This window comes from Chlamydotis macqueenii, chromosome 6, assembly GCF_036417535.1.
Source record: "Chlamydotis macqueenii isolate bChlMac1 chromosome 6, bChlMac1.mat, whole genome shotgun sequence".
NCBI classification, from domain to species: domain Eukaryota; kingdom Metazoa; phylum Chordata; class Aves; order Otidiformes; family Otididae; genus Chlamydotis; species Chlamydotis macqueenii.
Window position 1 is genome coordinate 24,800,979 of NC_141561.1, and position 24,724 is coordinate 24,825,702.

Here is a 24,724-nt window from a genome sequence, read left to right on the forward strand (position 1 = left end):
TGTGGATGGTGGAATATACCCTGAATTGGGGAAGTACTTCAGAAATGTTTTCATTAATGCCAAACTAAACACAGCTTTACATTTTTTTCCAGTGGTTGGTCTAAATTAATGACTTAATGTTCCAAGCCAGGTGTTCAAACTGGTATGTGAATGACATATATATGCTAGTCAGCAGCACTTGCCAGTTCTTCTGTCGTGCTTCTACTGCTAGTGCTTGTTCTTCCTGTTAAAGATACCTAAGCAGACTAGGAATGCTTGATCATATGGCTGACCAACATTTTAAGTCAATTAAGGAATTAGTGTCTTTCCCTAGCTATGGGCTTAGTTAGAAGAGGAAAAAGGCACTACTAGCCACTTAGTGTTGCTCTATTTCTAAGCTTCCATTGCTGCTGCTGTTTCACTGCTTACATGAGCCTGAACTACTTAGTCTTCTCTTCTGTTGCTCCTCGCATCAATCTTGGTAGTAATTACAAAGATCGCTCTCTGAAAAGCTGTTTCTTGTGTGTATTATTCTACTTTGATATAAGAATAACCAACCTGCAGGTTGTGGGCGGGTTGGTCTCATTTAAAACTACTCATCCACTACTCTACTGCCTTCTGTCAGCCTGCCTGGTGAGCTATCTTAGTTCTTCTTTATGTTCTTTCTTCCTATTGTGTGACCAAATATACATTAATGATACTATGGAGGGTGAACATGTCAAATCAAGTGGTAGAGGGGTACTTCCATATTCATGTGATTAGATGAAGAGTAGACTAAAATTTAGACTTCGTCACGTTCCTCTGGACATACATTTCAGTATGACTGGACATGGCGATTACAGATTATACAATGTAGGCATAGGTATGACCAGAAGCTTGCCTAATTGAAGGCAGCTATTTTTACTGATTTTCAGTTTTCTGTACAGTGCAGAAGACTGGACCCAGATATGGATTTTAGTTGCAGTCTGATGGCAGAGTATTGGTGTATGGGGTCTGGCTAGGATGGAGTTTATTTTCTTCATAGCAGCTGTATGGTGCTATGTTTTCTACTTGTGACCAAAACAACATTAAAACACCAGTATTTTGGCTATTCCTGAACAGTGCATACAGTGTCAAGGCTTTCTCTTTCTTACTCTCCTCCCACCAGGAAGTAGGTTGGGAGTGGATAAGAGGCTGGGAAGGAACACAGTTAGGACAGCAGACCCAAATTGACCAAAGGGTTATTCTGTACTATACAACATCATGGTCAGAAATAAAACAGGAGGAGGGGGAATTTTCCAGGAGTTGCCATTGCTTGGGGACTGGCTGGATATTGGTCAGCTGGTGGTAATTATAGGTGGTAATTGATTGCTTTTGCATCACTTAGTGGTGGTTACTGCCCACTGCCCCATTTGCTTATTAAACTGTCTTTGTCTCAGCCCATGAATTTTCCCACTTTTGTCCTTCTGATTTTCTCGCTGTCCCACTAGGAGGGGAGTGAGTGAGCAAGCAGCTGCATAGTGCTTAGTTGCTTGCCAGAGTTAACCCACAGCAATTAGACTTTTCAGAGGACTTGTAATGTATCTGTATCTTTGATTACATAGCAACATAAGCTCAATGTTCTGATCAAATGTAGTATCTTTAATGCATATGGCAATTTAGAAAAATGCTTAATACTTGAAGGCCAAAGATCTTTGGATTATTCCTGTGTTGACCTGAGGTTAAACTGAGAATTCTCAGTATGTTATATCTAAACATACCTAATAGATGTTGCTATTCAAGCAAAAACAAGCTTATAGTCACTGCTTTTCAATGATGATGTTGGTAATAGGTCTCTGGAATCAAAGTGTGCTTTCTTGTATGCTGTTTTTAAATGAAAATTTGATTGTTATGAATTTCAGCAAAACTGCGTACATAGTCTTTTTATTCTTCCTTCCTCTTATTCCCCTAACTTTGCCCTCAAGAGATGTGCTCCTGCATCAATTCGCCTTGTTGACAATGCACAGTTTCAGTTTGGTAAGTATGTAGATCTTGGACAAACATCTGTTTCCAAGGGGTTGTTTTTTTTGGTTTTTTTTTTTTTTCAGTAGCTTAAGTCTGTTTTAAGTGGTATTTCTTTTGGTCAAAACTCGACAAAGGAGGCAATGAACCCAAAGTTCAGACTCTGGATAGTGCCATAATGTGTATTTTGAGAAACAGAAGGTTGTCTTTGAGAAAACAGCATCAACTACAACAGTCAGTAGAGAGCCATGCTTTGTCTATAAATAAAAAAGATTTTTTTTTTTCTGCCTTTCCAATCTTGACATATAGTGTACTGGAGAGTTTGAAATTCTGGAGACACTTCGTCTATTTTGCTGTAAATTAGCTGAGATGATAGTTTTTTAATATTGTACTTGAAACGTTTCTGTACTAAGAGTAGTAATGAGAAGCTGGGTATGAAAAAAAAATCAGAATGAAGGTAAGTTGACTGATTCCTTTAAGTTTCATACAAGCATGACAAGTGGTATACAGATTCCTTAGAAGTAGCAAGTTTTTTTTAAAGTGTTCTGATGTGGCAATGATTGTTTGGGTGGGAGAGAGGCAGTGACATACTTGTCCAAAGTGAGCTGTCTATTTTTAAAAGAAGCTCAGATGTAATAAATGTCACAACCGTTTGCAAATAGAACTAAGCTGTGGACTTTAAGTATAGAAAGTCAGTGAAGCTACTAGAAGATTACTGAACACTAAGATTTTGTGAAACTTCAACCAGTTCAAATACCTAAATAGGACAATGTCAAACATGCAGAGGAATCATTTTTGAACACTTCTTGGGGAAAGCTGTCATTTTAAACTGTAAAAAATTTGGCGAAAGTTGTGTTCTGATTAGAGACACTCTTGAGGAGAACCTGAAGTTCCACTAGCCAAAATAGAATAGTTTACAGAACTTGAAGATCTTGCTGAGGCCATGCTATTTTGATGGTACCCAGAAGATGAAAATGTGAAGTGTGACTGACTTTGAAAACTTTTTTTTTAATACCACTTGAACAAGTCAGAATTTGTGAAACTACTTATGGACAGAAGCCTCAGTGATGAACCTTGACCTCAAAAGGCATTACTGTGAGAAAGTTGAACTTTGTTTTTCAAACCTAGGAAATCAGGATCTGTAAGACCTGAGCGCCCAGCAAGACTTATTGCTTGCTTTGGTCACTGTGTTATAATATTTCTCTCAAACATGTACAGAGGCATTTTTCTTTCTTTTTAATTGGCAAGAAGTTTGACCAGGCTTTAAACCCAACACTCAATAAATCATTCTTTTACTTTTTAGCTTTGATCTGAGGTTGCAGCTTACATGGTCACCTGCAAAACATAGTTTCAGGTGTGTCAATATAGATTTTTCTTGTAGTCATTATTAAGTAGGCTTAAATACAGTAGTTTTTACGGATGGTGGTTTAATAAAATCATGTCCTTTTGTTAGCTGGTGCGCTTTTGTATGCTTACTTAAGTCTGCTTGGAGGTACATTCCTTGGGGTTTGTTCGCATCTACAGGGAGAGTCCTTCTCTGCTGAAGAAGGAAGGAGACTAATCAGTTTCTGAAGCTTATGCTTTATTCAGGAGGAAATACTTTGTGAACTATTTTAGAAGGAAGTATCATGTAAATGGTGCATAAGTTTTATGAATTGGGCTTACAGCATGTAGGCCAGATGCAGCACTGTTAAAGTGAAGCAGTAATGGGAGTTCAGAAGTTGCTTGTGACTGGAAACAATGGAACAAACAGTAAAAGACTTTCATCTCAATTAAACCCAGTCCTGAGGCAGAGATGTTAATTTAACAGACTCTGAGACACCATTTATATATCCTGGTAATTTTAGTTCCCCTTATGTGATTAAGGAAGCAATTACTAGCTTTATGTAGAAAATTTTGCAGAAGTGACATAACCATTAAGGAAAAAGTTGCTTAACTCCTAACTTGCACCGTTTTTGGCTATTGGTTTCAGTGGTTTTGGCATAACTTAAAAAAAAAAAAGTAACTGATTCTGCTTAGTTTTGTCATGGAAAAACTAATGAAGTGCTCCTTTAATATTTTCCATGTGCCATAAACTTGTGAAGATATAAACGAGGGTAGCCTTAGTTAGTGTGAAATGAAATATTTGTGCACTGTTGTATGTATGTCTTTTTTTAAAAAAAAGAGAGAACCTTTTCCTAAATCATATTCTAAGTTATTAAAGAGAAATCTCTTTAGTTATGATAATCAAAGTGCTCCGAGTGATTCTTGCAACTTTGACTACCAAGCTATTTTTATTTGCCTATTGAAGGAATTTTAAGAGCACTGTTTGCCTTAACACACCATTTTCCACTTTTTGCTAAAGGTCATGCTCTTAAGCCACAAGTTGCTTCCATTTTTACATCATTTTTGGATGGACTGAAAAAATTCTACATCACAAAGGTAACTTCTGGCATTTAATACTGTTTGGAAACTGCCTTCTGTTCATTGAATTCAGGACTTTTTGTTATACTGTCTCTAATGCAGGTAAGTTTGAGTGTAACAGATTCTACATTGTAGTATCACTTAACATTTGGTTTAATCCAAAAAGAGATTCTGTTTAAGGAGTTATTCCATGAGACCTGTTGTCACTGGTCAGATCTGTAGATAAGTAATGTGCCTTGTCTAACAGTGAGTTAGTGACAGAGCAAGACTGGAACCAATTTGTCTAGCTTGCAGACCACTGATCATCAGTTAATACTGATGGAGTGAGGCTAACACTTTACTATCTATTCCTTTTCCCAGATTTTGTCAAGATATGATATACCTTGTTATTACAGTGAATTAGAATTTTGGGAGAACCTCTAGATATTTGTCTTGAATTGCCCATATAAATTGTTTTTTTTGTTTTTTGTTTTTTTTCTTTATGGAATTCATCCCAGTGAATACCCTTTTTAATCCAGAATTTACTGATGCTAAAATAAAAAAGCACCTAGGCTTTTGTATTAAATAATTTTATCTTGTTACTGATTTTTTTTCCTCCAAATTAGCAAACAGGAGAGTACCTGCAAATATGGGTATTTAAATGCAGGAAATGGCATCATCCTGGATAGAGATAACTGTTAGATAGGAGGAGGTAAATGTTCCATTCTGATATCATAATACTGACTGTCTTCAAGGAGTGAGTTCACCTGAGAGACTGTGGCTAGTGTTGATTCTTTTGCTCTTGTGATGCTGAAGTAGAAAATGCCATGTGTCTTGAGACTGCTTTTGCTAGGGAATACCTATTAGGTTTAGAGAGAGCCCAAAAATTATTTTGCCTTCCCTCCTGGATCTGCTGTAGTGCAGGAATATCTATAGTAATGGTTTTAGCAATAAGATTGCTGTCAGTTTGAAACAATCCTAGTCAGCAGTATCTATTGCTTCTGTAGTTGGCAACAAGTATCACTGCTTCTTGGGATGTTGTATCACCACAGGGTGTTGTTTGCCAGTTCTTCTAGCTCTGCAGGAAACAAGAATATTTGGAGAAATTATGGTGTTATTTCAGTGGGCTTGTGAATGTTTATTCTGTCAAGGAAAAAAAATTGTTCCGAGAGTAAGTTTTTGAAAGATGTTTTCCCTGATTTTTCCTCTTAGTTGTAACAGCAGTTATTAACCAGAGCACATACTGTGCATTTGAAAGGTAAAAGCTTGTTGCTTGTATCCTATGACATAGACTATGACATAATGCAGAGTTTTCTCTCTTTGCAGTTTAAAGGATTTGATCCCAACGTACTGTGTGTAGCTACGTTGCTCTTTGAGGGTGACAGAGAGAAGGTTCTTCAGCATGAAAAGCAAGTCTATGATATTGCCACGAAGTTTGGGTATACTTTTCAAATAACTTTTTTCATATGAAGCTGAGAGTTAACTGTCCAGGAAAAATTAGGATTACTGTATTTTTAAAGTGATTACTGTAAATTGAGAACATATCCATACTAGTTTGAAGTGGCAATAATCAATCAGCTACTGAATGTTCCCTTTGATAAATATGCTTTGTACTAACTCTTGATAGGTAACTTTACTGACAAATTTCAACTGTCTGTATTGCAGAAAAATAAGTATTTGACTAAATATAGAATTGTTGTTATTAAAACGGAACCTACCCCTTGTAATTGCTTATGGAAGCTGCTTGTTTTGCCATACGAGCTTTTTTATTTTAACTACAGAAAGGGAAGGCAAAATCATAAGAGTAATATTAAATCTTTGCAGAATTGATGTGAGCATATGAATACAAGAAGCTTGTTTAGAAGAGGAGTTTGTGTTTAGTTAAAGCAATACAGTGAATTTGTCCCACAGATTTTGTGTTCTTACAAACAGAAAACATTCATTGGAGTCGCAGGCTTAGTAATGATCAGGTAGTTTCTGTCCTTCTGCTTTGATTAAGTGTGATTGAAAACACACATCATAAAGCTATCATAGCATGGTTTGTGTTGGAAGGGACCTTAAAGATCATCTAGTTCCAACTTCCCTACCATGGGCAGGGATACCTTCCACTAGACCAGTTCGCTCAAAGCACCATCCCACTTGGCCTTGAACACTTCCAGGGATGGAGCACCCACAACTTCTCTGGGTAACCTGTTCCAGTGCCCCACCACCCTCACAGTAAAGAATCTCTTCCTTACATCTAATCTAAGTCTACCATCTTTCTGTTTAAAACCATGACCCCTTGTCCTGTTGCTACAGGCCTTGCTAAAAAGTGTCTCTTACTCTCTCTTATAAGCCCCCTTTAGGTACTGGAAGGCTGCTATAATGTCTCCCCAGAGCCTCCTCTTCTCCAGGTTGAACAACCCCACCTCTCTCAGCCTGTCCTTATGAGAGAGGTGCTCCAGCCCTCTGATCATCTTCATGGCCCTCCTCTGGACCCTCTCCAACTGGTCCACATCCTTCTTATGTTGGGGGCTCCAGAGCTGGGTGTGGTAATTCAGGTGGAGACTCACCTCCCTCGACCTGCTGGCCACACTTGTTTTGATGTAGCCCAGGATGCAGTTGGCTTTCTGCGCTGCAAGTACACGTTGCTGGCTCATGTTGAGCTTTTTGTCCACCAACACCCCCAAGTCGTTCTCCTCAGGGTTCCTCTCAACCCATTCTCTCCCCAGCCTGTATTTGTGCTTGGGATTGCCCCAACCCATGTACAGCACCTTGCACTTGGCCTGGTTGAACTTTGTGAGATTTGCACAGGCGTGCCTGTCAAAGTCCCTTTGGTTGGCATCCCTTCCCTCCAGCATGTTGACTGTACTACGCAGCTTGGTGTCACCATCAAACTTGCTGAGGCTGCACTGTATCCCATTGTCCATGTCACCATGATTAAAAGTGTGACTTGTCAAAAATACACCTTTTTCTTTCTAAGAAAGTTATTGCTAGCATTAGTCTCAACTATTTAAATATACATAAGTATTGTTTTATTAATTTCAAGGCTATCCTTTCTGAAATTTGTGTTTTTGTTGTGCTTTCATTCTGCCACTTAAAGTGGCTTATAAAAGTGGGATTTCATGTTAGCAGCTAGCTAATGTTCAAGAGTGTAACATTGCTCTTGATCTTAAAGAGCATTTTAGTTATTTAATGTTATATGCAAGAAGAGGCTTCAACTGTGAATCCTTTTGTATTTTGGTATTTCAAGATGGTGTGAATTCTCTTCAAATTATGGAATGAAAAGTGCAAGAAGTGCAAAGAGTTAAAGGTCTGGTCTGAAGTAACTTCTCATTTCTAGTGAAAAGAGAGCCTACTATTTGCAACTATTGTAGCACAGCTTCGAAAGCTATACTTGCAGGTGTTTAATAACCAAAGTGTTATTTTTTTAATTATTTTTGTAAACCAGTAACTACTTTGCTGGGAAGTTTAATTAAATTCTTGTTAATTGCAGTGGCTTGGCAGCAGGAGAAGATAATGGACAGAGAGGATATATGCTGACATTTGTCATTGCTTACCTTCGGGTGGGTCACCTTTTATCTGCCTGCTGAAATTTCTGTTAATTATTGTAACAAAATATAGAAGTGTGTCTTTGAAGGTGCTTTCTCTAAGATTAAATTGAGGTGTTGAATATCTCAAACTTCTCCCAGAGGCTGTGTATCTTCAATTTTTGACTAGTGTTTACTCATGGAACTTAATCTGCAAAATACCATTAAAACATTAATTTATGCACTTGTTAGGAAAATAGTTTCTAACAAAGGGTAGAGAAAATTAGATTGGAGAATCCACTTGCAGTTACTAAATAAACCATATCAGACTTATAAATCTACAGGTTGAATGTAATCGGAGGCTGGGAGAGTACTTGAACTACTCGTGCTCACTTGGCTCTCACTCTTCTTAGGATGTCTGCTTATGGCTGTAGTTCGAATCAGAATTCCAGGAAAATGGCCCTCTAATCTGAACTGCTGCAGCTGTTATTAGAATTTTAGTCTTATTGTTTGGGAGATTTTTTTAGAATAGTATGAACATCCTGAGTGATAGGGTTGTTGTGGTTTTTTTTTTTGGTGTGGTGTTTGTTTGTTTTGTTTTGGCTTTTATAGTCAGGGACAAACCACTGAATTTCCCTTTATTTCAGCAAGCTATGTGTAAAATAGGCAAAATATTTGTCTTTATTTTATCTAGATAGGAATTATATTCCAAATAAATATTTCTACTAGGTATTATATTGGTTAGCACAGTGCAGATCTTGGCTTGATGCTGTAGTGATACAAATATTTGATTATTTAGGCATACTGACAGTTTGACAAGTTATCTTACTATAGCCATGACATCAGAGTGTTTATCATCTGTATCTTTGAAGAGCTACTCTATTTCCATAATTACAAACTAATGTTACTGGGACAGATGGGTGTTTTTGATAAATACTTTCTGTTTTTCTCATACAAACTAACTAAAGTTGCTTAAGTGTTAGCTTTGTAGTGTACACTGGAGTCCCAGATGTTGATGCTGAATGTTACTGATAATTTCCTTTCTCTACTTATTAGGACCTGGGCCTGGATTACTATGTAATAGGAGAATCATTTGAGACATCTGTTCCTTGGGATAGGTAAACTGTGATTATTCTTTGGAATTGCTTAAAACTTGATTTAATTCAAATTATTCCTAACTTATGCTTGCTGATGGGGAAACTTAATTTCTTAATTCAGTTTAGGCCTTATGTGTATTGGAGGCTCCCTGATGTGCCTCAAGTCTTGCACCTGTATGTTGTAGCTAAAGTAGCTAGTAAATTACGTATCAGGATTTTGTACATGTAATGTATGCAAGCATTAGTAGTGTTTCTATTTAAGTTAGCTTACTGTAATAAATTCAGGACTTGAAATTGTCCAGTTTAAAAGCTGGACAGTGATGACAATTAACTATATTATGTGATGACCAGCCATACGTGTGGGATCAGCAGTGCATTTCAAGTAGAAAAGATTGTAGTGAAGATCAAAAAAAATTACTTAAATATAGTTAAAGTAGTATTTTATTTCCCCAGTAACAGGATAACGAAAACTGAAAAGAAAACTTTTGCCTAAGATTAAGATCTTTTTCCTAAGCTTATCTTATCTGTTAGCTGTTGTTGAGAAACACTTCACCACAACAGAGTTTAATATATGAAATCATTTCAGATGTTTCTGCCCATTTGGTAAGCCAGAAACCTCTGAAGTAGGACCCGTGATGTGAATCAAAGCTTTACAGTATTTAATGCAAAGTGTAAAGTGTGCAAAGTGATGACTTAAACTGGCAAGCCTGTATCCTTGCTGTTGAATTTAGTGGAAGTGGTAAGTTCCAGCCTCTGCTTTGAAAATTGGCGTAGTATCTTAAATAGGTGGCAGAAATTTGAGGACAACTTTAAAGCAAAATTGCTCTTTATTTTACTTCAGCTTTATAGATTTTAAAGTATACTAACTGCTTAGTCACCAGTTTGTTTTGCCTCTCCCTCATTTCATGAAAGAGTACACTTTTTTCTAAGAATTTAAGAAAAATATTTAAAATTGTCCTCACCAAAGTCAATGCTTTCAAAACCTTTTTCTGCTTTCACTCACAAGAACTATGTAATCTTCCATAAATCAATCTGTTACCCTGTTCCTGACAGGTAATGATAACTTGAATAAAATATTTAGCTGTACTTATTCACTAAATGGATACATTTAGTTTGTATATTATTTCTGTCAATCTGCAAAGTAGTTGTAAATCTATGTAAAGTGTCTTAATCTAAATTGTGCAACTGTACGGTATAGCACTGCAGACCTTTGGGAGAACATCTAACTGAAGAAATGGTTGTTTGAATAACAGTGACTTTTTAAAATTGTTCTAGCACTTTGGATGCACCTGGGTTTCCCCTAGAAGGGGAAAAAAAAAAACCATACCAAAAGACCAAAACAAGTATGGCTTATGAAAAAGTTTAGTAGCTCATTGCCATATTAGAACTGTAACATTTCAAGCTGTCAAACTAGTGCACAGCTGGTGTATCTCCAGTTTTGGCCTTGCAACATACTGAAGGTATAGTATTAGCAGAGTATATAAGGCCTTAGAATTCTCATGCTTTCTACTGTGAGCTATATTTGTTAACTACTTTGCCAAAAATTTGAGGCTGTTTTTTTGAGAAAGTAAGTAAAACCATACAGAAGTAGTAATCTCCATTTTCTGTTGAACACTTTTGACTCCTATTCCTTATGGAAAAGAGCTTTCATGATGTATGCTGCTTCAGAGTAAGCCTGCTGTTCAGAAGTACAGAAAAAGCAATACTAGTGAAGTCTTAAAACAAAATCCAAGCTAGTTAAAACTGGTTCTAGAAAGCAATCTTCTGTTTTGCTAGGTTATGCTTTTTAAAAAGATTACCAAAGCTGAAGTTGTGGGTTTTTTTTAGGATTTTATAAAATCATATACTAAGTCTTTATATTTTAAAATGTTTTCTGTTACAGGGTTTTGGACCTTTGTAGGAACGTAAAGGAAAGGATAGTAAGAGAATGCAAAGAAAAGGGTGTTCAATTTGCTCCCTTTTCCACCTGCAGGTAAGCCATGCAACAACCTAAAGAATAATTTTTCTTGAATCTTTGATTAGTAAGAGAACTAAGGAAGAGATCATTAAACTTGCTAGCCGGTAGGCAGTGCATTTATTGATGGTACTACGAATGCTGGTAATCTTGACCTTCCTCTTTAGCTTGCAAAAGGATTACATGTAAGAGTGGGTAGTTTAAGGGATTACTAGGACTCGATTAGTCTTGACACTTACTCTTCCTTATATGTGTGCGAGTCAAGTATAATGACTTATGACTTTGAGAGTTGAAGCTCTTAGCATTGAGTCACTCAAAATATAAGCAAAAAGGATATAAAACTATTTTAAGAAGATACTACCCTTTAAAGTAAGATAATAAACTTCTGAATTGTGTAATGTTGCATAGTGGCTGGCTTAATACCATAAAGCTTTGTTTGTAATGCAGTTCTCTTCAACAGGGTGACACAGACTTATGATGCAGGTGCATGTGTCTACTTCTACTTTGCCTTTAACTACAGAGGAATTAGTGATCCTATTCATGTCTATGAACAAATTGAGGTAATGCATGTAAGAAATAGTTAAGAGGGAGGGGGAGAAGCTGGTGTCCCGTAATATATGCTGAACCCATTGGCCAAGCTAACTGAATTTTGCACGAAAGATCTCAAAAGTCTGTCTGTAAAGCATTGATCACTAGCAGCTAAGGAAAAAGGTGCACAGTAATAGTGCACCAACTAGAGGAAAGACTAGCAGGTGGCTATTTTAGGCTATTTTATTTATTCATTTAGTAAATGAATACTTAGGATGAAAGTATAGGAAAGCTTGAACTGGATTTTTTCTTGGATGGCAGAAACTATCAGCCATAAAACCAAATCAATGGGAAACGACTTCCTTAGTTCCATTGTTTACAAAGCTACTTCTTTCAATTAATCTTTGAAATATATGGTAAAACTGTCAAGATCATAGCACTTTATGTGCTGCACATAGAGTATAGTTAACGTGAGGGTGTCTCTTGTGCTGTTTCAGAGAATTAACTGCTGTGGTTATGTCTGTTTAGGCCTCGATAAGTGCTGGTCTAAGTCTGCTGTGTTAGACCAGTTGTAAGCTGTTTCGACACTTACAAAAAAGCTCTGGAATAACTCTGCTTTAACACTTTGGCTGGTGAAACACTATACTTGCCTAGTTAAGGGAAACTAATATCCTTGTAACCTTGAAGATGTACTACTTAGACATAGAAGGACTATGGCCAAACTGCTTTTCATCCTACCTTTTGGTTCATATGCTCAAACTTAGGCTCCAGAAAATTGCTAATAGGACTGTGGAGATAGTCTATATTTATAATGAGAATCTCATTCTTCTCATGCTTATTCTTTAGAAATTTCTCTTGAACTTGGCAAGTAGATGGAAAGTTTTGTCTACAACTTCTGAGGTTGCCGTGCTGTTGAATCTAGGGCATTGGAGACTGTAATACTTGAGTGCTTATTTAATGAATCTTTATTAATACTTAGACATTACCACTTATTTGAATTGGTTACATGTGTGATCACCTGCATGCATGCCTTCCATTGTAGGTGACTAAATTTAACCTAACAAAGTGAGTTTGCCAACCAAGTATATGCAATCTGTGGCAGACTGAAAAAAAATCTCTAACTACATAGGTATGGTTATATACATTATTCCTAAAAAACTACTTTTTTGAGGGGGGAAAAAAAGCGCTTGTGCTTAGGAAACCTTTCTTTATTACATCTTCTAAGCTGTCTAGCTATTTATAACCAGAGCTCAAATGGGAAAGAAGATTCTAGAGCTTGAAAGCATTCATATATTTCTTAACATAAAAATCTAAATTTTGTTTTCTGCCACCAACTTCAGCCATGAAAGGGCTGTCAGTTGTAAAGTACCTCACTTCCTTGACCAGAATCTTGGAGATCTGGATCTAAACTCTGGTCTGGATAAAGATCTTGAATCACTCTGGGGAGCCTGTTTTCAAACTTCTTTTATTGCAATTTTGTTTTCAGTAGGCACTTACCCATCTTCCAGATAAGCATCCCAGCCACTAGACTATTTTAGTTTCGGCAAGGGGGAGGTTATCTAGAATATTCCGTTCTGGAATAATAGATTTATTGTAACAGATACCATTTGAAATGTCTTTGCTTTGATAATGTTTATTTGGAAAATTCCCACTTACATTTGTCTGCAGACTTGAACTAAAAGTTTGCCTGTATTGTGTACCCTAATTATGAAACTTCTCATACACCTGTGTAAATAAGTACAATAGCAAACATTTCACTGAAACAAAATCTTGTGCATTTGGTGTTGAATAAACACCTTCTCTTTCCAATCTAGAGAGCTGCTAGAGAAGAAATACTTGCCAATGGAGGAAGTCTGTCACATCACCATGGAGGTAATAGTCTAATATTAGTCTCTTTGATACTGATAAACACTAATGAATATACAAAATAGTTTGTAATAGAACTTTGAAAAATATTTCACAGGCATTAGCTGAACTTACTAGGTGAAAGGGATCTCCTCAGATGCTTTCTAGAAAATTCTCGGCCCTTTGCCAGACTTCCAGGGGAAGTGTCCCTGGACCTGGCTTGCTTGATGTGAAGTCACACAATGTGATGTATTTACAAGCACCAGCTTCAAACCTTTGATAAGAAGTCTACAGACTGAGAACCGCAAAATGTGGTTGATTGGTTTGTCTTTAGCAACTTCTACAGAACCTTGTGCAGATGTGTATTCAATTACAAATACCTCAAATGGAAGTCTTGCAGTTTCAAGACAGTTCAGTGTCCTTTGTGGCCAGTTGAATGCTGTTAGCCCTAATTCCAGAGCATTTAGTGAAAGTATCTGCGTAGAGCTAGTGACTTTAAACTGGGCTTGTGTTGCAATCTGCCATTTGTTGCATAACTGATGTTATGTAAGTATTGATATTACTGGCTTGCTGTCTGCTAACTTCTGGTTAATCAGTTTCTTCTTTTGAGTTTGGGAATGAGTTGTCCTGAGTTAGCTTTCAAAGAGGCTAGTATCTTGTGCTTTAATATTAAGAACACTGTCGTCTATACGTGAAACTTCATATACCCGATGGTTTACATATGCTTTTCCCACATACCCAGCCTAATTTGATTGCGTGTGTCCTGTATAATGCTGTGAGCTCGGATGTCAGAAAGAGTTGTTGTGAAGGCAGTTTGATTTGTGTAGCTAGCTGCTTTAACCTGATTAACTTAATGCATTTCTTTTCTCTGCTCTCTTGGGGCATTATGTGGCCACAGAAATAAAAGCAAAGAGGAAGAAGTCTAATGGCTTAAGGCTGGATAAAAATTGTGTAATTCTAAGAAAGCTCTGTATGTGGGAAAACTAAAGGGCTATGCTTTAAAACATGTTGGTGACTTCCTGAACTTGAAACTTCTAGCTAGGGCTGTTTTCAAACATCTAGCTTTGTGATAGAAACTGAAATGGACTCTGCTTTAGCAATATCAGGATATTGAAAGATGTGTGGTGATGATAAAATGAGTGAGAACAGTTTCAGTATTTTTTGTTTAATATGCTTTTATTGTCCTCTGATTAAATCTTTAATATGGTGGTATAGTGGACCGGTCAATTCTCACACATGAGATGTGGAATTACCCCCTTGATATGCTCTCCCCTGCTGTGGCAGCTGTATTTTACTGTGACTAGCATTTCATCCATTAACTTGCATGCAGCTGGAGCTTGTCACATGTTTGGATGTATTTGCCCTCACCATATGAAACCTTGCTTACAGCATATGTCAAACAAGAAAATTATGTAGCATTTTCAAATCCTTGCACACTTGAACTTTCTGACTCCACAGATACAGAAAACTTGATTTCTGTTAGACTTCTTATGCTCCTGTTGTATGCGTGACTGCCTGTTATACTGATAAATATTTTCTACTTTGAGTGTTTGTATCTGACAGATCATTGTGTATGATATTAAAGATCCATCTTTTTCCAATGTTAAGTAAGTGTGCTGCTGAGAATTAGTCTAAAAGTATCAGTTCTACTTGCTGACCTTCAGGCCTTGTCACTCTTAGCACTGTCTATTGTGTGGGGTAAAAGAAAATACTGGTGTAATTTCTCTTAGTATTTGTCTTGTAATTGTGATTAATAACAGTTGTTTTCACTATCTGGAAACAGGCTGGTTTGTCTGCCTACAATCACAGTGTGATAAATGGAGCTATTTTAACTCTGGTTTTGTGTATCAAAGAAAACAGATGTAGTCTGGGACTTGAGGCTATAGGAAATACAAAGCCTGCTTAAGTCAATCTTTGTACATTCCTTGAGTGAGGAAGTGGTCATATATGACAGTTTGAGATGTGTAAAGCTCTAAATTACTTTACACCTGGGGAAGTACTAACTGCAGGTAGACACATAGCTACAATCTACAGTGAGAACTGAAATCATGATACTTTGAGTTTTTTGAAGAGTAACTTCAGAAAGACTTTGGATTCTATTTTAATCTCAATATCTCTTCTCTCCTCCCCTCCCTTCAGGCTAATGAAAAATATTGTAACTTCTAGGCAAGACTCACTAAAGGTAGCAATACTGTGAGATTCCCCCACCCCCCCCGCCCATGACTTTTGAGACTTAAAACTTGTAAGAAGCATAACTTTTATTTGTTAATGGATTACATTAAGATCGTATCTTGCAATATGTAAGTGACAATATTGCAACAAAGACATTTCAGAAGTGTATCAATAGCAGCCATGTACAGCAAGTATCTCATGGACACAAGAAGCTGTAGCAGAGCCAGACATATGCATCTATGTAATGAATTTATCCTTTCAGTGTGACAATTACTTGTATTTTGGGGTAGAATATCTGGAATTTTTTTGTCTTTATAAATCTGGATATCATTTATGTGATATCCAGATTTATCTGGATATCTGACTGCAACTTAAATCACTTTGTCCTTTTAATCAAATTGTCTTCTTTTTGAAGTCTTTCTCACTCTTGACTTTAAAATATTTAAATCTACTTGGTAAGTGTCAGGAATTATTTTTCTACTTTAATGTTAGTATTTAACACTTGATAATGTTTCTGGATTATGTAATGAACAGCTTTACACTTAAGAAACTGAGGTATATGTGTTGCTGTAAAAATAAATACATCCAAAATACATCAGCTATTCTCCAGTTCATCAGAAATTAATCCTTACAGAGGAGGTTATCAGATTTTTCTTATCCGGGTAATCTTACCTAAATGAGGTAGATCTGTTTCTAACTCAACTTGTTCTAAACAAACTGCTGAAAAGCTTCTTAATGGGTTTTAAAGTAGCTTTTAGTGTGTAACTTTGAAGTGGTTTCTTATGCCTTCTTTATCCCTTTTAACTAATGCTATGACATAATTTGTGAAGTATTAAAAGTTTTTGTAAGGTATTCAGGAACTGGATATCCTAGTTGTAGCATTCCTTGTCTTCATTTCATGAGATTTTTACAGTCTTGATGGTAGTTTTTACCTTGCCTTGACTATGTCCTACACTTAGAAAAGGTTAGTGCACATCTTAAAACACAGCTTTGATCCTTCCACTTTCCTGGCCAGTGAGTATCTTTAGATTTGAGAGTTATTGCTTAAGCTACACACTGCAGTAATTAACCCCCACAAAGTACAAAACCTGGAATTATAAAGTTCCCTTAAGGAGAGAATTGAACACTTCTTATCCTCTAAGAAGATACAGGAAAAACATCTTCTTAGCTTTAAGTTAAGCACTGGAGACCGATCATACTTTCATCTTAAAACTAGAGCTTGCTTTACTGATTAGAATGAGTTTGAACTGTGACATTAGTCAGACATTGAGTAACCTTATGTGAAGTAATAAAATAACACAGATACGTATTACTCTGTATTTTCCTCCTTGGTCTGTTCAAAGTCTTAATAGGAGAGTGCATTTTCCACCAAATAAATGCAAAGGACTTTGATTCATCCATACAGAGCTCGGAAATACTTAAGATGTTTAGACATCACGTGAAAATGTGCAAGATGTTATGGTAATGTCAAGTGTTAATTACATAGTAGACTTCAGGTACACTGGTCCAGTATACTCCAGCACTACCACAGTATTATTAATGCACTGACCTTTCTCAGTATTGCAGAGTTCTCTCTGAGAAGAGTAATAACCCATTAAGCATTTTCCAAGAGCAGAAAGGTGCTTTCTTTAGAGACAACCAGCTTCAGGAAGAGCGTGCAACAGCTGGAAGAGCCTCATCCTTCTTATGACCCATTACTGCCCTTTAGCAGAGCTACTGTTCTGCAATAACTGCCTCTCTAAGTTGAAAGGGCTGGAGCAGAGGAAGTCTAGAGCCATGTGCAGTGCCACTAGAGCCTGTTTCCACTGGGACTAAACACTGCTATAGATCTGTTCTGCTTGGGTGCAGAGTGAGTTCTGGGATCCATCAGCTACACACAAACTTTCCTGACAAGACTGTTCAATTGCTGCCTGCTGTTTGGTGGTTCCATCCTTAGCAGCCAGATTTCTTGCAGCCATACAGATGCGTTTTCAAAGGTGAGCAAGTGTAGCCTTTATGAGCCAGAAGAGCTGTACTCCCATTTTGTCTTTGTGGCCAGCAGGTATGTGTTGTCCATCTAATCTCCTGCTCTTTGAAAAACCACACACGGGGAAACTGTTGTCATTTTTGGCAGTGACTGTAATATTGCTGCATGTTTGCTTAGTTGTTTTGTATTCAAATGGTGAGTTCTACAGGAGCAGCATAGAACATGGTTGCACTTCACCGAAGTAAATTTTACTCCCTAGCAGATTAAAAGGGCACCAGAAGCATGAACAACTTATCTTGTGAAACCAGCTAAGGGCTGGACCAGCATGTATCAGAACTAGAAGAAAGTTACTTATCCAGCTCACATGTTTTTCTTTCATACATGGACTATAATGATGATAAAACTTGAAAATACTGCAAAACTAAAATTGGTGTTGGACTGTCTTTGAAAGTTCCTACTGTACAAGCTTCTTGGCTTTCTGGTCTGGAGTACTTGTGTGAAGTAGGCCCTCCGTCATGCTTGGGTGTTTGTACTCTATGTAATAGACTGGGCTTCAGCTTGAAGACTTCTGGCTTCCTAGCAGTGAGTGTTTTAAGGCATTAGACTGCTCAGCACACATCAGGAACAGGGCAATTGCCACTTGTAAAACTTAAAAACTAATTCTGTTGTGCTTCATCTTGCATAATTAAGGTGCAAGATTAGGTGTCTTCAGAGGAAGAAGATGCAAGAAGGAAGGGCTGTTATTTGTTTCCAGTTGAGACAACAAGGATTGTATGTGTAATAGTGTGTACAGCTCAGTTGACAAGTAGAGACTTGTGACAAATTGATTGTACAATGTTATGCTGTTTTGAGAACCTTTATTAATAATGTTACGATATAGCATATAGAGTCAGGTGAATTTGATCTGGTTTTAATTGAGAAGTACACTGGGCTGAGAGCCCATAAGTGGTAGATGCTTGGGTAAAATCTAGTTCTGTGCACTGTCTCATGTCAGTTCTATATAAATGGCATCATCTAGGCCTAAAACTATAAAGGTCTATTTTTCTCTAGGCTAGAAATGGAGAGGTGCTTTTCTCTAGTCCATAGTAGGATTAGCCCTTATTGAGACCTCTTATTGTTGGGGAAGTCAAGGCTTCCTTGAGCCCAAAGTTGTTCTTTGGCTAGGCTTAGAGTGAAGTTAAGCAACTTTGTTAGTTGGAATTATTTTTATGTTCATGGTAACGTATTTTACTATTATGGCATTTTCTTCCTCCTTTTCCCTTCTCATCCTTGAAGCTAATTGTATCGTCCAGTGGCGGATGAACACTTACAGGGTAGCACTAACCTGAAGTGAAAGAAATATAAATGTTGCTTTTCTAAATGTTGCTCTCATCTGCACAGAGCCTTTCCTTCACCTGGTCTATTTTCCACTTAATTGGATGAACCAGCTTAGAATTCTAAGAGCAAGATTGCTTCAATGCTTGTTAACTCTGCTATGAAAACTTGAGTAGCTGAAAAATCCATGTGTTCCTTACTGACACGAACAGTTGGAGCAGGGGCTTAACCTACTGTTATCAAGGGGTTAAAAATCTTTTCACTAAACATGTTTGTGAAGGACTGCTGGTAACTGTAGTACAGCTTTTTTTCTTTCCAGTTCACTAATCAAATGTATGTTAGATTTATTATTGCAAAAGTATAAACCATAGAAAATTTGACAAGATAGATGTGTAAATTATCACTTTGACAGAACTAATGATGCACTCCAAGCACCTTCTGTTTTCCAGCACTTGGTGAGCGACTTCATTAAATATGCAACGCCTGTTTGGTGCTGCTCAAACAGTAGTTCAGTTCCTCGTGGAATTGCATTATTACTGGAGGTGTAAAAGAGGCAGACATGCTAGCTGTTGGGCATCCTGCTGTGATTCTAATGTGCTCCATCTTGTTGGAGCAGTTGTTTGCAGTCTTTTCAGGACAATTACATCCATAACCACAGGACACATTCACTGAAACTATATTACAGATAACCGTTGAGAATGGTAATGACTGTTCTTCAGCTGCTTGTGTAAAAGCCAGCATGACTTGAGGTGATGGTCAAGCTACATCCATGATTGTTTTCTGGGTTTTTTTTGTTTGTTTGTTTGGGGTTTTTTTAGTAGTATTAAAGTATCCCCAGATAAAACTCAGCTACATCAACTTGCTCAGACAGACAGTCAAATTGTAGTGATGGTATATTTATGGATTTTTTTTTTTTCCTTGAGCTGGGCTGCAAAATACAACCAGTTCCTCCCACATGACATTCTTTTGTCCTTCAGTTATGATCTTTCCTCTTGACATGCATGCTGCTAATAACTATTTTCTAGCAAACTGCAAATTTCATTCTTTCTCATATTATTTGCTTTTTCAGTTGGCGTTGTGACTAGCTGGTATTCCTTAAGGTATAAACAAATATACTCTGTTCTCCAGAGGTGTCCCTGTAATTTATTATTCTGATGACAGCTTGATGGTTACCCTGAGAATGGGGCACAAAAGATGGCTTGAATTTAGCTTCAGATACTCTTAAAGCATCTGTCTCTTAAACCTTTACTATATTGCATCATACTGACAAATGGATTGTGTTTCAGGCTGACAAGTTAAATGCTATAGTGTGCTTAATGAAAAAATATCCTTTGTTTTGAATGATCTGTTAAACCAGAGTTGATGATTTGGTTAATTACTATGTGAACGTTTGACCATTTAACAGGACTATTGCGAGACTAATGAAATCTCAAATGGCTGGGATTTCAGCTTTGCTTTATATTTGGTATATATTGTGAATATCCATTTTTACATGGGAAACTAAGCTCTTGTGTAATGGTATGAGCAATTACCAGCCTGTGTAGAAGTTTTTGAATGAAATAAGCTATTTTGTTGATTTAAAACTAGGCTTTAAGCCTTCTCCTTAGAAAATATTTTTTTTTTTGCTATTTAAACCAATATTGTTTTAAGTTTGTTAGATTTATTGAGTTATGTTTTAACTTAAGCATCAGGAGGTGTGAGGTCCTGCATTTTAGTAATCTCTTCTTCACTTTCCTACTTAAAATGAGTTTGGCTTTTTAAAACTTACTACCAATTCCCTGTTTTAATAGAAGATGTGATTTCAGCCTATGCTTCATCTAAATTTCATAGTTTCTAAAGAAAGTAGGCAGTGTGGAACACAGTCTTCCTCTGGGAGTATGCTGAGCTTAATGAGCTTGATAGTCTAGTGGGCTCAATAAATCAAATAAAGCAAAACATTTCTCATTTTTGAATAAAAGCATTTATCACACAGTGTTTATTCATTCATGGTCACAAGATTGATTGGCTCCTAGAATCCTGCTGTATATTTGAAACACTTTGTTTTTGTTTTTCCAGTAGGCAAATTGCGGAAGCGCTGGATGAAGGAGAGCATCTCTGATGTTGGCCTGGGAATGCTGAGATCTGTTAAAGAATATGTGGACCCCAATAACATCTTTGGAAACAAAAACCTTTTATAAAGCCCTGCGCAACATGATGTACTAAAACTTCTTCAAAATTACTGTTTAAATTCCTCCACTTTCATTGTATTGATATCCCAGTAATCAAATATAACAGACTAAACTTTAAAAACTAGTAACTTTGATTTTTGCCACTCCTTTATCCCTTTCCCCAATAAAGTGTAAACATCACTTTTAATGTTTATGGATTTTTACTTGCAATGCTCTTAAACAGCCCACTGGGTACAAAATGTATTACCAACCCGGAAATGCAAATTTGATTTTCCAAGTTTAGTTAGGCAACACAGCTGACAGTATTTGTAATGCTGGATACTGCCAGATGTTTCTTACTAAAGCATCCCCTGCAAGGAGAACAAAGGCTGACAAGAGTGTTTTCTACAGAAGCAGCTGCTCAACCCAGCTTTTTGCTAAAGGAAAGCTGCTAGGAGACAGATGAGAGAACACCAAGGAGTACTTCATTGTGCTGAAGGATTAAGTATGTAACAGACTTGTAACCAGTGAATACTTAAAGTACAAATGTAGGCTTTTATCCAAAGAGACAATGTAAGACAAACCACTTCTAAAAACTCAGTGGTCTCCCACTGTAGTAGTATTGGAAAAATCTTACACAATTGAGCTGTTCTGAGTTGTATTTGCATTGCTGGGATAATCTTCAGTCAAGATAATTAATCGTCAGTCAGTCACTAAGTTTTGTACAACAGACGTTTTTCACTGTATGTTCAAAACAGGTTTGTAGCAAAACTTTTGCCTTCGTCTGTACTTCAATCCTAGTGTGTATGGTTTTTGCTCCTGTTTTGTTTGTTTTGCAGAGATGCAAAATATCTTTTTCAGTTTAAAAAAAAAAGTTTTGGCTATTTCAATTAAACTGCCCAGCACTGTGTTTTGAAACAGTCTCACAATTTAATAAACACTTAAATGGACAACATACTGTCATCCTGAAGGGGAGATTTTCCATTTTAGTTTTGTACAGTTTCATACAGCTTTTATGAATAATTTATTTACTTCACTAGTAGCCACAATTTTAATTGTCCATTTGACTCAAAGAAAATGAAGTATTTTCTTGTTCAGTATCATATGAGAGTAAGCATTTTTACATTGAAAGTTGAATCTTAATCAGTAAAACAAACTAAAAGTATGTCAGTACTCATGATCCATTTTTAAGGTGGGTTCTTTTCTTAAGGCAAATTATCCAACTTTTTGATAATTAATGTATATGATTGCATAGGATAGGAAAAAAAATACAGACTGTCCTTTGAGGATACTGTCTCTCTAGCCAACTGCTTCACAGCTCTATAGTGTCAGTTTGGACACATTTTGTATTGGTAGTACCCTTAATGAGGATAAAAAGGTAAAATTGCATTTTTGTTTTTAAACAATTTTAGAATACTGTCTAATTAGCTCTCAGTTTTGGTAATATACCAAAAAGAATATAAAGTGCTTGGAAAATACTGCATATCAGACAACTTTGAACTTGTTTAAAGATTAATTTCAATTCTATAATTAATCAAAAAACCATGAACACTCAAACCATCACTTTAAAATGCATGCTGTCAACGTACTTAAGGAAAACTTTATGATCTGCAGGCCACAAAACAGAATGTTAATGTGATATTTGCAGTGCAGCTAGATTTATTTTGAATGGTTTTTGTTTCACAACACTTCAACATAGAAATCTGTCCCCTTATATTTTTGGTTTTGGCCCCCAGAGTTCGTATTTCAGCAGCAACCAAAACAGTAGGCCTAGTCTGTTTCAGGGAAGTTACTCATCACTATGTGGTTAAGTGTTCCTTAAGTACACGGTGGTATCTCAGCAAAGTGAACCTGTGCATGTTTATGCAGGGGACTTCCTTGTCTTGCATGCTCCACGATGGGGACTACATGGCCACAGCTGGCATCTTGCTCAAGACTCTGAAATGTATCACTCTGAAATAGAGACTTTTCCAGGAGTTGGTAAATATGAAGAGTGTTTTTGTGCCTCAATGAAAATGTGTCTAACTATGAAGAATCAATTTTGTAGGAAAGTATGTGAAGTCTTTCTTGCAGAATGACAGCACAAACTAAAAGAAGTAGTCATAGCTCAGTAATACCAGTCTCTTTAAGGTTTTGACTGAAAGTACTACACAACTTCATAACATCCTTTGCAATTCTTAATTTTCAGACTGTAGTTTCCTCATCCCTCTTTCATATTGAAATTACACAGGCAAAATCTATTTCTAACCTTTAAATAGCCACTGGCTTCTGAAGTGATTTAGAATGATGTAAATATTTTTACTGCATGTCAGTTGTCCTATGGGAAGGTGAAATAACAGGCTATAAGGGTTCCAAAGCAATGTCACTGGTTAACTCTGAGGAAAAGATCAACTACGAATGTAATGGATTTTTTTCTTCCCCCTCCCGCAAAAGCCACCGGATTGCCATCTTCCTAAATGTTTTTCTGTCTTATGGACTGGTCAGAGCTTAGTGAAATTGCAGTTGAAACACATGTATTACTGACTCTCTTTAAGTTCATACTTAAATTCCTAATGAAAATAGAGAAAATCAATGCAAGTTCAGGAGAACTAGATCCACCCAGATAATTACCCATTTAAGAGAAATCTTCCTTTCTGTAATACTGAAGTCTTCCACCACTCTTCCTTCTGTATTCTCTACTTTCTAAAGATGTCACTTCCCATAGCTGCAGCCTGTTTGGAGATGGAGTTTGATCCATGCAGATCAGAAGTGTATCTTGGCATAACACATTACTTTTTCATTTGCTTGACTATTTTGGCCATATGTAAGTTACAAGCAGTTTTAATTAAGTTTGTTGTGACTTCCAGTTACACAGCTTCTGCTCTCTTTGAAGGAGGAAAGGTGCAGAGTGAGTATGGCTTGACTGCAAAATGTATTTACATTAGATAAACTTTTATTAAAAATGTGTTAAAATTGATCCAGAGTTTAAATCTTACAGTCAAAGAAAAACATGTCTCTTCTTGACTTGACCTACAGTGTGTTGGTTGAGTTAGAGATGTCATCTTTGCCTTACAGCTGTGAACAGAGGCCAGGCCAACTAGTTCTTCCGTAGTAATGTTAATTAACTGAAACGAATTTCAAAGGCAGGGATACACTAGCACTGAAATCCAGAAAACACAAATTGCTTCTCAATCTTGGAAATGTATGTTTATCAAGGTTGTAATTTAACTTTCTGCAAATAAAGCCAAACAGTGTTTGTCATTTTAGTGTGAGATTAACTGTAAGACTTCAGTTGTACTGTTAAGAGATTATAGAACCTTGTATTATTAATAAAAAGAAAATGGGCCTAAACAATTACATGGTTTTGTGCTGAAAGTACACAAACATATTCTAACTTGTCATCTCTGGTTCATTTTAATTTGGCAGTGAACTCTTACTAAGGAAAACTATTAGGAAGGCTTTGGCACATGCAGAGAGAAATGAGACTGAATTTGTAAATATATGCTAATAGAAGCTCTGCTTTTGTATCCTGTGTGGAGCAAAATAGGAAAATGAGAGAATATCAGCCAGGGAAGGGTGAAACAACACCTGAACACCAGCCTACTTGGTTCAGAAATTTCACCTCAGTATTCCCTGTTTGGGCAGCAAGGGGACTATGTTCAACTGCTCTTGGAAAGTTCTCTCAATGTAATACAGGAGCATACCTTGTCTTATTTAACTTCCTGATATTTCAAAGACCTGGTGTGTTAAGCTGTTGCAACAGGTATTTAGTTTCCTGCTGTTGCATGCATGTCTCATTTAAAAGCTTGTTACAGGTCCTGGGATCTGCGTGAAAGTTCTGTGTGCAAGCACGCACTACATGTGAGCAGAAG

At 36.8% G+C, this 24,724-nt stretch overlaps 1 protein-coding gene across 2 annotated transcripts in view; it reads left to right on the top strand.

The window, feature by feature from the left end:
- Positions 1-24,113, top strand: part of AGPS (alkylglycerone phosphate synthase) — a 56,966-nt gene extending 32,853 nt beyond the window's left edge. Inside the window, exons 12-20 of one of the 2 annotated variants that reach the window (XM_086750594.1) lie at positions 1,923-1,974; positions 4,304-4,380; positions 5,668-5,780; positions 7,817-7,886; positions 8,907-8,968; positions 10,830-10,919; positions 11,362-11,461; positions 13,244-13,301; positions 20,782-24,113. In XM_086750594.1, coding sequence (XP_086606720.1) covers positions 1,923-1,974; positions 4,304-4,380; positions 5,668-5,780; positions 7,817-7,886; positions 8,907-8,968; positions 10,830-10,919; positions 11,362-11,461; positions 13,244-13,301; positions 20,782-20,903 — 744 coding nt within the window. In that variant the 3' untranslated portion in view covers positions 20,904-24,113. Of the gene's footprint in view, positions 1-1,922; positions 1,975-4,303; positions 4,381-5,667; positions 5,781-7,816; positions 7,887-8,906; positions 8,969-10,829; positions 10,920-11,348; positions 11,462-13,243; positions 13,302-20,781 lie in introns of those variants that run through there. The other variant, XR_015258890.1, reaches the window with a different exon arrangement.
- Positions 24,114-24,724: the final 611 nt, after the last annotated feature.